Source organism: Protobothrops mucrosquamatus, unplaced genomic scaffold (assembly GCF_001527695.2).
Source record: "Protobothrops mucrosquamatus isolate PMUCROS unplaced genomic scaffold, P.Mucros_1.0 scaffold971, whole genome shotgun sequence".
Classification (NCBI taxonomy): domain Eukaryota; kingdom Metazoa; phylum Chordata; class Lepidosauria; order Squamata; family Viperidae; genus Protobothrops; species Protobothrops mucrosquamatus.
Window position 1 is genome coordinate 324,111 of NW_015387214.1, and position 12,484 is coordinate 336,594.

General features: G+C 43.0%; 1 protein-coding gene across 1 annotated transcript in view; it reads right to left on the bottom strand.

The window, feature by feature from the left end:
* Positions 1-12,484, bottom strand: part of LONP2 (lon peptidase 2, peroxisomal) — a 58,530-nt gene that overhangs the window by 42,003 nt on the left and 4,043 nt on the right. The window contains exons 3-7 of the mRNA XM_015819736.1: positions 12,305-12,436; positions 10,535-10,657; positions 9,393-9,556; positions 6,953-7,047; positions 6,166-6,424 (exon numbers count right to left, since the gene is read on the bottom strand). Of these exons, the coding sequence (XP_015675222.1) occupies positions 6,166-6,424; positions 6,953-7,047; positions 9,393-9,556; positions 10,535-10,657; positions 12,305-12,436 (773 nt within the window). The remainder of the gene's footprint in view (positions 1-6,165; positions 6,425-6,952; positions 7,048-9,392; positions 9,557-10,534; positions 10,658-12,304; positions 12,437-12,484) is intronic.

The following is a 12,484-nucleotide window of genomic DNA, read 5'->3' on the forward strand; positions in this document are numbered from 1 at the left end:
TGGCGACCCCCAGGGGGAGGGCCTTCTCTGTGGGTGCCCCCACCCTCTGGAACGAACTGCCCCCCGAGATCCGGATGATTCCGGATCTCCTTACTTTCCGCCGCGCCCTCAAGACATGGCTTTTTCAGCAAGCGGGCCTGACCTAGGGAGGATTTTAGGTAGGGATGATTTTAGAAGCAATTTTAATTGGAAACACAGCTGTCAATATTTGGTTTTTAATTCGGTTTTATTGGGGTTTATATTGTTGTATTTTTTTGTATTTTTTGTATTTTGTATTGTGTATAGTATCTGTTTTTTAAATATGCTGTGAACCGCCCTGAGTCCTATGGGAGAAGGGCGGTATATAAATTAAATTTAAGATAAGATAAGATAAGATAAGGAACCAGAGAACAGTGGACATTGCAAAGCAGCCTGGAGGTTTCAATGCCACAAATTTCCCTTAAGTCTATCGCCCTGAAACGAATGCACCAGACGTTAAAGGGATTAATTTTAACTGGATTGCCTTCCTAGGAAGGAAGCCTGATGCCTTTGGACTGGGGAGTGCAACAGTCAAAATCTTTCTAAGCCACAAAGGTCGCTCTGCGCCTCTCTCCAAGTTATTGTGAGGGGAGAAATTCCACTATGGAAGGAAGAAAGAGTTCGCCTCAGTGTGTAATTTTTAGAAACCCTTGGAAGGGGAGGGTAAATAAATTACAGAGTCGTGATTTTGCAAATCCGCACTCACAGAGTCAGAGGCTTCAAACTGCAGCAAGGAAAAGCTCTCGTTACATCCAAAGCACATCCTGCTTCGTGCACATAAACAAAACGTGTCAAAAAGGCATCACGACTGACGGAAGAAGAATATCTGTGGAACGGATACAGCTGCCAAAAAAGGCCAACTCAGTGCTGGGCTGCATTAACAGAGGGATAGAATCAAGATCACGTGAAGTGTTAATACCAATTTACAAGGCCTTGGTAAGGCCACACTTGGAATACTGCATCCAGTTTTGGTCACCACGATGTAAAAGAGATGCTGAGACTCTAGGAAGAGTGCAGAGAAGAGCAACAAAGATGATTAGGGGACTGGAGGCTAAAGCATATAAGGAACGGCTGCTGGAATTGGGAATGTCTAGTTTAACGAAGAGAAGGACGAGGGGGGACATGATAGCAGTGTTCCAGTATCTCAAGGGCTGCCCCAAAGAAGAGGGAGTCAAGCTATTCTCCAAAGCGCCTGAAGGCAGGACAAGAAGCAATGGATGGAAACTAACCAAAGAGAGAAGCAACCTAGAACTAAGGAGAAATTTCCTGCCAGGGAGAACAATTAGCCAGTGGAACAACCTGCCTCCAGAAACGGTGAATGCTCCAACACTGGAAGTTTTTAAAAAAGAAACTGGACAGCCATTTGTCCGAAATGGTATAGTGTTACCTGCCTGAGCAGGGGGTTGGACTTGATGACCTCCAAGGTCCCTTCCAACTTTATTATTATTATTATTATTATTATTATTATTATTATTATTATTATTACTACTACTACTACTACTACTACTACTACTACTACTACTACTACTACTACTACTATTATTATTATTATATTGGAGTGTCCCTTTTCACAATCCAAATTTATTTTCACTTGATGAGCTCGTAGACAGACCCAAGAGCTTCGTACAAAACTTTTACAAAGTGAAAAAAAGAAAGACAAATTAAAAGGCCAAGAAAGATGGAAAAAACCCTGTGGTTATACAGCTACCATTTTATTAAGACTTAAATTAGCTCTATTGGCAAAATACTATATCCTGTGTCCCTAACCCTAACCCTAACCATTCCCTCACAGACATTTAACTCTGTGTAGACTTTCTATTATTTTATAAGGCCTTGGTAAGACCGCACTTGGAATATTGTATCCAGTTTTGGTCGGCGCGATATAAAAAAGATATTGAGACTCTAGAAAGAGTGCAGAGAAGAGCAACAAAGATGATTAAGGGACTGGAGGATAAAACATCTGAAGAACGATTGCAAGAATTGGGTATGTCCAGTTTAATGAAGAGAAGGACGAGGGGTGACAGGATAGCAGTCTTCCAGTATCTCAGGGACTGCCACAAAGAAGAGGGAGTCAAGCTATTCTCCAAAGCGCCTGAAGGCAGGACAAGAAGCAACGGATGGAAACTAACCAAGGAGAGAAGCAACCTAGAACTAAGGAGAAATGTTCTGATAGTTAGAACGGTTACTCTCTTCAAGACAGCGGTTTTCTTAGGTTCTCCAATGAAAGGCATATAACAACCTCTAGTGGTTCCCATTTGAACAGCAAGACCTGTTCTGCTTTTCAGAAGTAGTCTAATCAACACAACAAAGTAACCAGCTATGCCGGTCAGCAAGAGTGGCGAGGATATAACCAACTTGGAACCGAGCAAATGGCAATTGTGCATGTACTGTATTTATCATGTATCTGAATTATTGAGAAATAGATGAACTAGGGACATCAACACTTGGAAGCCCTTTCCCTATATTCCAGCAGGTTTCAGGTGGTAGTAGCAAAAGTTGCCTAGAGCACCATCAGCCCCAATGTCCCAGTTCTAAATTTTTCCTGCACTGGATTCAAGAATCTAGAGAGGAATTCTAGGTGTCGTTGATAAAATGCAACCATTGGGAGACCTGATGAAGAAGCTCTACACCAGGGCTTCTCATGCTACGCAACTTTGAAGATAGGTGGATAGCATGGCTGGCTGGGGCATTCTGGGAGTTGAAGTCCAACTATCAAAAATGGCTCAAAATTGAGAAACAAGGATACCACATTCGTTCACAGAACAGATAATAAGAGGCAGCGCCAGAGTTCTAACAAGCTAACCTGAAGCAGGCTGACACACAATCGTGATTAAGACATGGTGGTTTCACAGATCAGCATGAGAAGCAGTAGTAGTGTAGTGGAAGCCTGGAACCAACTTCCAGCAGAGGTAGTCGGTCAATCATCAGTAACCCGAGTTTAAACATGCTTGGGGATAAACACGTGTCCATCCTCTGACAAAAATTAAAAATAAAATTTAAATAAAATATAAAAATAATAAGAAACAGGAAAAAAAACCTCAAAGGGCAGACTTGAGGGACCATTAGGTCTTTTTCTGCTGTCAGTTTTCGATGTTCCTGTGAGACTTTCACCCAGGTTATGATAAGCCAGGGGTCTTCAAACTTGGCCCTTTTTATGACTTGTGGATTTCGACTCCCAGAATTCCTCAGCCAGCATGGCTGGCTGAGGAATTCTGGGCGTCGAAGTCCACAAGTCATAAAAAGGGCCAAGTTTGAAGACCCCTGTGATAAGCAGTGCAAATTAAAGCTGCAGCAAATGTGAACCGAAAGGGCCTCCTCGTTGTGTGGAGAAGAGCGAAAACTTTGCTTCCCTTGGCCAAGGTTGCCTTCTCCCTTTGCACAAACACACACTTCTTTTCCCAAGGGATCACACATGCTAAACTCAAACCTTTACCTCACTCTAAAACTCCTTATATATTACCTTATGCTTCCGTTTCCCCTGTTCCAACTTGTAGGTCGTGAACATAAATTTCAGCGCATCAGATCACTTGGGCGACATTTTTCACTTTCCCCCAGTCAGCACATCCTATACCAGTTGAACACCAAGTGGCAGCTGTCAAAAGTAAAAACTAGCTCAGCCTCCTACAGATGTATTTCATCCCCTTCAGAGCTCCTGTAGTCTTCAGCGTCTTTTTTTTTAATGGCGATTCCCACTGATCTTTTTAATGTCCCTCCCTTAAACAGCCCCCAAGTCCATTCCTCTGGGATTGGTACAATTATGGCTTGATCCTCGACGCTACGTGTACTCCTTAAATAATCTTCCTTTAAATAATAATCTTCCTTTAAATAATAGCTTTCTACCGTCACTACAGTTACGATGACCGCCCAGGGATGGGTTTTGTCCTACTTGGGGCCTGTTGGACATAGATAGCCAGATGCTATCCTATGGGGTTCAAATCCTCTATCATGAATTCAATTCAGGGGTTTCTGTTCTTCAGATGACCAACGTTTTAAAAGTGTCCAGGTGTTGCACTCAAAAGTAGCACGACTGGATATATAGAATCTATCTATCAGAAGGGTATGTACAGCCCACCTTTGCTTTAACTGTCTGAGCAGACCAATGCAGAGGTTACATGATGTCATGTCCCCACGTATGGGTTTAGTCATATTGTTGTTAGTTGCGAAATCGTGTCCGACCCATCGCGACCCCATGGACAACGTTCCTCCAGGCCTTCCTGTCCTCTACCATCTTCTGGAGTCCATTTAAGCTCACGCCTACTGCTTCAGTGACTCCATCCAGCCACCTCATTCTCTGTCGTCCCCTTCTTCTCTTGCCCTCCATCTTTCCCAGCATCAGGCTCTTCTCCAGTGAGTCCTTCCTTCTCATTAGGTGGCCAAAGTACTTGAGTTTCAACTTCAGGATCTGGCCTTCTAAAGAGCAGTCAGGGTTGATCTCCTCTAGGACTGACCGGTTTGATTGTCTTGCAGTCCAGGGGACTCGCAGGAGTCTTCTCCAGCACCAGAGTTCAAAGGCCTCCATTCTTTGGCGCTCAGCCTTTCTTATGGTCCAACTTTTACAGCTATACATTGCAACTGGGAAAACCACGGCCTTGACTATACGCACTTTTGTTGGCACGGTGATGTCTCTTTAGTCATATAATACCCTGTAGATCAGCAGCCCCCAACATTTTGGGCACCAGGGACCGGTTCCATAGAGGGCAATTTTTCTGAAGATCGGTGGAGCATGGTTTCACACCCTGCCTGGATCCGCACTTGCACGGCTGGAGCTTCGCTCGCATGCACAGCCCAGTTCCTAGAGGGCTGTGGACCGCTGCTGGTCCAGAGCATGGGTGTTGGGGACCCCTGCTGTAGATGCTATCCTACAAGTAACTTTTGCAACTGATCCATTAAGGCAACACTAGTGACATGATTAACAAGAATGCAGGCTTTTATTTAGTCACTCAAATTAATCTACTTTCCAATCAGCACTCAATGAGGAGAATTGAAGGCAGCATGGTACACCCTGTGAAGCAGCGAGGTGGGGTCAATCTGCCTCTAGAGAGCGTTTCACTTTAATGAAAGGCTATGATCTGCATGCATTGCATTATTAAACTCAGACGACCATAAATGGGTCAAAAGACAAGCTGCGCAGTCATTCCAGTTTTGTATATAAAAATGCTGTGCAGCTTTTCAGACAGGCTAGTACTGAAACACATTTAGATCAAAGCTGAGCATACTTCTAGTAGACAAACACCACACACAATTCAACAGATCTCAGAATTATGTTCAAAGCTGATAAATGAAAATAATTTAAAATATAAGGAACGGTTGCTGCAATTGGGTATGTCTAGTTTAATGAAGAGAAGGACGAGGGGGGACAGGATAGCAGTCTTCCAATATCTCAGGGGCTGCCCCAAAGAAGAGGGAGTCAAGCTATTCTCCAAAGCGCTTGAAGGCAGGACAAGAAGCAACGGATGGAAACTAATCAAGGAGAGAAGCAACCTAGAACTAAGGAGAAACTTCCTGACAGTTAGAACAATTAACCAGTGGAACAACCTGCCTCCAGAAGCGGTGAATGCTCCAACACTGAAGTTTTTAAGAAGAGACTGGACAGCCATTTGTCCGAAATGGTATAGGGTTTCCTGCCTGAGCAGGGGGTTGGACTAGATGACCTCCAAGGCCCCTTCCAACATTATTATTATTATTATTATTATTATTATTATTATTATTATTATTATTATTATTATTATTATTATTATTATTATTACTTAAAAAAAGTTTTTTGATGTTTAGTGCAATGTATTCTCTTCTATATAGATTTAACTCGTGCAAACCTAACCTGTAATTATAAACATGATTACGTACATGACCATGTGCGGTAGCCTTTACTACTTTCAAGCAGAGCGACAACACAAATAAAATCTCAAAAAAACACTGAATGCTATTGTGCTTTTTTTCTGAAACCATTTCTCCATGGCAGGGGGGAAAAAAAAAGTGGTTGCGTACAAATGACAACGTATTTTTTTCTGTAACGGGAAGACGTTTATCAGTGTGAAGAAACTGGGATGGAGGTAAGAAAACAAGAGGAGTGCTCTTCCACAGCCTCTAAATCCCCAGACAATAACAACAGCAGCAGCAATAACAACAACAACAAAGACTTAAAAATACCTGTGACCTCGGATGTCAGACTGGTCACAGACGCCGCCTAAGGCGATCCGGTGGAACTCTCTGCCCAAAGTCTTTGCCACCGATCGGCCCACGCTTGTTTTCCCAACTCCGGGGGGTCCCACGAAGCACAGGATGGGCCCCTTTAAATTGTTCTTGAGCTGCCTGACTGCCAAATACTCCAACACCCGCTTCTTCAGTTTCTCCATGGCGTAATGATCGTTATCCAGAAGAATCCTGGCGGCACGGATATCCAGGCAATCTGTTTAACCCAAACACAGAAACTTTTTTTTTACACCCTGAGCTAAAGCAATTCTTCCGGCAACCGGAAGAATACCATTACAGGTAGTTCCTCGATTTACAACGGTTCATTTAGCGACCGTTCAAAGTGACAAACGGCACTGGGAAAAGGGACTTGCGACCGTTTTTCACACAACCACTGCAGCATCACACACCTCCCCCCCCGTGGCTATGTGATTCGGAGGCTTGGCGACTGGTTCCCATTTATGACGGTCGCAGCATCCCAAGACCATGTGATCTCCTCTGGCGACCTTCAATGGGGAAGCCAAGTTCGCTTACTGACCACTTTACTTAACAGCTGCAGGGATTCCCCTAACAACGGTGGCAAAAAGGTCGTAAAATGAGGCAAAGCTCAATTAACAGGGTGTCTCACAAATCTGGGATTCAACTGCGGTCGTAAGTCGAGGACCGCCTGCATTTAGAGGATATTTCTATGATCTTTTCTTTTTTTTTAAATGGCATTCTCATCCTAAGAAAACAACCCACTGACCTTTTGTATTCTTGCTCCAAGGTAATTCCACCATCAGTTCCAAATAATTCCGGGTCAAGGCATATTCCGGCATGGATTGAGGCATCTTCTTTAACCTAGAAAAACAGATAAACCTCTTTAGCTGAAGAGCTGAAATCCAAGCCTGCGGATTACAAGAGCAAAGAAATGAAAGTGCAACCAGCATGTTGTTGGAACCCTTCGTGACATCCTAGCTTGCACTAATACAAGCCATGGCACGACCTTTCTTGACACAGTTGTTAAGTGAATCATGGCAGTTGATAAGTTGGTCACGACTACATTGTGTTTTACGACCTCCAGTCAAAACTGGATAAAAGGTGGAATATTGTCCTAAAGGATTAAGTAGTTCTGAATGAAGGTTTCACCGGTTCCTGCATCGCAGAACCAAAATGTATTTCTTAGAATTATCTAGTCTCAATGGCGCCTTTCTGGTTGCTGCATTGTCTCTGAAGTTAAGACTTAATTTTGCTTTAAGTGCTTTTAAAAGCCTGTAACACTAAACCTTCTCATTAGCATCTAGCACAGAGAGAATTTTAGATGAAAAGTTGAAGCCAATTTAGAATTCCAGAAATGAACTACAATATTAAAGAGTAACTGGCTGTCTTTAAACCCAGTCTTGGCCACATCATCCTGTCATACAGCATCACAGTCTGCTTTGGAAGCATCCCTGCTTCAGACAGGAAGGCGGTGCAGAGAGTGGTGAGGACGGCAGAAAAGATTATTGGCAGTTCCCTCCCTCCCATCCAGGCCGTGGCATATAAGCGTTGCTTGAGCAGGGTCTGCAAGATTGTCTGGGACACGACACATCCTCTCCACAACCTGTTTTCCTTGCTACCTTCTGGGAGGAGGGGGCTCCGTGGTATCCGAAGCAGAACATCCAGATTCAGTCAACAGTTTTGTACCGTACAGTATTAACCTTGTGAACTCTAAAGCTTCCTCCTTCCGTTATGCATTCAAGATGGACAGTGATTAATAGTTATATGCTACTTATAGGTAAGGCTGTGGGTCTAAACATACGTTGTATATAGTTTGTTTAAAAATGTGTTATGTATGTGTACACTTTGAGAGCAAGCAACTCAATTTCATTTTTAATGTGTGCTGTTGTGCCCACAGTAATAAATGATAATAAAGGTTCTCTAATCTAATTTAATCTAATGTAATCTAGTCACACGGTTGTTAAGTGGATCTGGCTTCCCCCACTGCTTGTCAGAAGGTTGCAAAAGCAGAATCCCTTGACCTCAAGACACAGCAACGGCCGTAAATATGAATCACTTGCCAAGCATCTGAATTTTGATCACACGATCATGGGGCTGCTGCAAAGGCCGTAAGTGTGAAAAACGGTCGTAAGTTGCTTTTTTTTCAGCGCCGTTGTAACTTTGAACGGTCACTAAATGAACTGTTATAAGTCGAGGACTACCTATGTAAGGCTTACATTCCGTTTGGCTTAACGTTCAGAATGTTTGCCAAAGGTTACAATCGGAGGGCATTTAATGCTGCTAAACAGGCCCAGGTCTTTAATGTATCTGGAAAGGGATCCTGTTCTGTACTTCAATAGATTAGAAACATTTCTAATTCACAACATCCAGTTCTTGTACTTACAAAATCCTACTCAGTGTATGTGAAACAGTAACATAAAAACCACATCGCAAGAGCAGCGTTATGCAACTAAGACTGCAATCCCAAGCATGTGTCAACCCTGCTGCTAACATCGGATGTTCTTGCTTCGACAACAGATGGAAACGCGGCCATTTTTCTCTATTGCTTTTAGAGTTAGTTGATGCTGGGAGATGGAATGTGGATGAGAGTCCAGCTAGTCATAACAATAACAACTCAGCAGTGGGAACCCAAGGTCATTGGGCCCAGAGTTGATAGAGTTTTGGCGGGCTGGAGAGCTGGGGAGGAAGCCCGAGCTTCAAGCTAATTGGGGAATGTGATTTATGACTGTTTATTGGAGGAAGGAATTGTGCTTTGATACTTTGTATTCAGGGGAGGGGAATTTAGATTTTGGCTTCGACTATGTAGTGCCGATACTTTGTTTCTTGAATAAAAGTTTAAGGTAAACAATGCCTCGAAGTTCTTTTGAAGAGTTTCATCTGTCGCAACCATGACAGCATGCTTATTTGGAAATAAGATTTACCAAACTTAACGGGAGTGTCTTCTCAGCACGACTGGCCTTTGATGCATGTTTATTTGTTATTTGTTAGAGTTAGACCCCACCCATCCTTTAGGTTATTCCAGATTACAATCACTCTTTAAAACAGCGCACAGAACAAAGGTAAGTGATCTTCTGAGTGGAAGCCAAAATCAAAGACAAAAAGTACCCGTAAATTAATAACGTGTGCTTTTGCCGTCAATAAATTACACATGCTTCGCTAACAGAAGGGGATCGATCCACAAGAAAGTGATGAAAAACTCACTGGACCTTTTAACTTCCTTGAGGCAGACTTTGAGAGCTGGCTCAGGCATGCGAGAGGCTCGGATATTTTTTTCAAGAATAATAATATCATCGTGGTCTTCATCCTCCTCCTCATCTTCCATGGCACCTGGAATGTGGCCAATCCGCCGCATAGGACGTATTGCTACGATCTAGGAAATTGAAAAGTGGGAAGAGTAAATTACTTCAGGCAACTATCAATTAATCAATCAATCAATCAATCAATCAATCAATCAGAATAGAGCTGGAAGTGACCTTGGAGGTCTTCTAGTCCAACCCCCAGCTCAAGCAGGAGACGGGTGGCTGTCCAGTCTCTTCTTAAAAGCCTCCAGTGAGGGAGTATCTACAACTTCTGGAGGCAAGTCGTTCCACTGATTAATTATTCTAACCGGCAGGAAATTTCTCCTTAGTTTCAGGTTGCTTCTCTCCTTGATTAGTTTCCATCCATTGTATTTTGTCTTGCCTTCTGGTGCTTTAGAAAAGAAGTTGACCCTCTCTTCTTTGTGGCAGCCCCTCAAATAATGGAATGCTGCTATCAAGGCATCTCTAGTCCTTCTTTTCTCTAGACTAGCTATACCCAATTCCTGCAGCCCTTCTTCGTGTGCTTTAGTCTCCAGGTCCTTCATCATCCTAGTTGCTCTTCTTGGCACTTTTTCCAGAGTCTCGACATCTTTTTTGTAATATGGTGACCAAAACTGGATGCAGTATTCTAGGTGTAGTCTATAACCAGGATCAAATGAGCTCACAATCCTCTTAAAAGATTGCTGTAGATCGCAAAGTATGGAAATCTAAACCCACACCCTATATTAAAAGTGGGAAACACATTCCTTATATCAAGTCAACCATTATCTATCTAGCCCAATCATGTCTCTGTTACCCGCTTGCAGTTCTCAAGTTTCAACCAGACTTGCCTGGCCTTGTCTGGAGATTAGAAGGATGAACTGAGGGCCTTTTGCAAGGGCAGTATGTATTTTACTGTTGAGTTACAGCCTCAATTTAGTTTGCCTCCTTACTGCTTTTTGCTATTGCTAAATCAGGGCTGTTGCTAATTCTTATCCCATGCCAAATAAATTACACCCACATAGGACCATTCATACGCCTTAAAGTAAATCATTGAATTACAAACATACCCTTTTGTCATCGTCCTGCTTGTGTTTTCTGGTCTTCTGCAGAAGCTTCAAACCTTCAATCTGTCTAACGAGCAACGGTATGGTCATTTTGAACCGTTCTTCTAAACCAATAGTATCCAGGATCTAATAGAAAAATACAAAAATTATTAAGTGCCTTGCCTTCTTCTTGGATTTTTAGAACAGCTCAGATTTCACCACAAAATGTGCCTGCCTAATCTGAAACGGATCCGAGGAAATTAAAGCTTCGTAAGCTATCAGAATCCATCTTGTACGTGCTCCTGTTCCACTGCTATTTATGAGGGGAAATAAAGCTAGCTGGACATATCCCATAATAGGGATTTGCTGAACAAATCATCATCTCCTGCCTGCTGTGTAATATTTCATAATGCTATTGATATCTTTGCTATTTGTGTCGGCTAGGCAACAGTGAAAGAAAACAGCAGACAAACACTGAAAAATACATAACAATACTATTCCCCCTTAGGAATGCTGGAAAACATTGAAAGCTCCTGATAGCAGGGGAACTATTTGTTTCCAGGTGTGGAACTGGAGAAAAAGGATAAAAATGCAGGGTTTGGGAAAGGATACTAATGGAATTCAGGCAGGCACAAGAAATCAAATCTGAGAACCTGTCTGATATGGTCTATCTTCCTCCGTACCAATATTTCCTCAATCTAGTGCCACACAGATGTGCTAGAGCAGGGGTCCCCAACCCCTGGTCCATGGACCAGTACTGGGCTGTGGCATGCCAGCAACCGGTCTGCACAAACAACCAAAGCCCCATCCATGGGATGCAGGCAGCACACAAAACCACGCACTCTCTGGTCCGTGGAAAAACCTTTCTCCACGGAACCAGTCCCTGGTGCCCAGAAGGTTGGGGGCCTCTGTGCTAGAGAACAAATTCCATCACTCTGGAACACCACCAATATCAAAAGTCAGGAACACTTTGGTGTTCCACCCCAGCCCCAATTCCACCACCCAAGATGCCTTATTGAAGGGTGGCCACATGGACCTTAGAATCCTTAAATCATTTGCTAGACATTCTAGACCAGCATGTTTCTCAACCTTGCAACTTGTAAGTTCCATGGACTTCAACTCCCAGAATTCCCCAGCCAGCATGGAGTTGCCATGGTTGAGAAACACTGAATCTAGACAAAATGCCAGTTGAGTTTCCTTTAGACAAGCAAAGTATAACTACTGACATCAGGGAAAGCGTGCTGTGGTTAACAACACACCAGCTTTTGGAGCGGAAGCGTGTGGGTGCTGAAGATACCACAATTAGAAGGGAAGCACATTGTCAGCGTACAGAACTTAGTTGCAGCTATATATAACTGCTGTATATACAGTGGTACCTTGGTACTCAACTGTTTTGAAACTCATCAAATTTGATACTCAACGCATTTTGACATGGAAATTTTGTCCTGGTACTCACTGTTTGGTACTCAATGCACAAGCTAAAACTTGTTGGTGTCAGCTGCCTTGTGACCCATATATTTTCCCTTATGGGAAAAATTGTTTAGTACTCATTGTTTTTGGTACTCATCACACCTCCTGGAACCAATTAACAAGGAATACTGAGATACCATATTTCATGGATGAAGGACTATAACCAGATAATAAGTTTGTTAATCTTTTAAGAAAATTGCAAGTGTTGACAAGAAGACTCTTTCTGCTCTAGCTTGGCAGTTCTTAGTGTTTTGGTAGGTTTCAACATTCAAAATTAAAATGGCCTTTCCTCTGTGAAGCCAGAATGGAAGCAGTGCTTGATACCTGAAGTTTCTCCCGGTTGCTGGTACGGATGATCGAGGTGACTATATCTGGTAGAGCTTCTCTGGGTAGATTGTCCAACAAGCGTCTCAGTTTTGCCACCGCCGGGATGGACATATCCAACATCTCAACCAGCTTTGTCAAAGATGGGGTAAAAATGTAAAGCAACATTTTAACACTGGT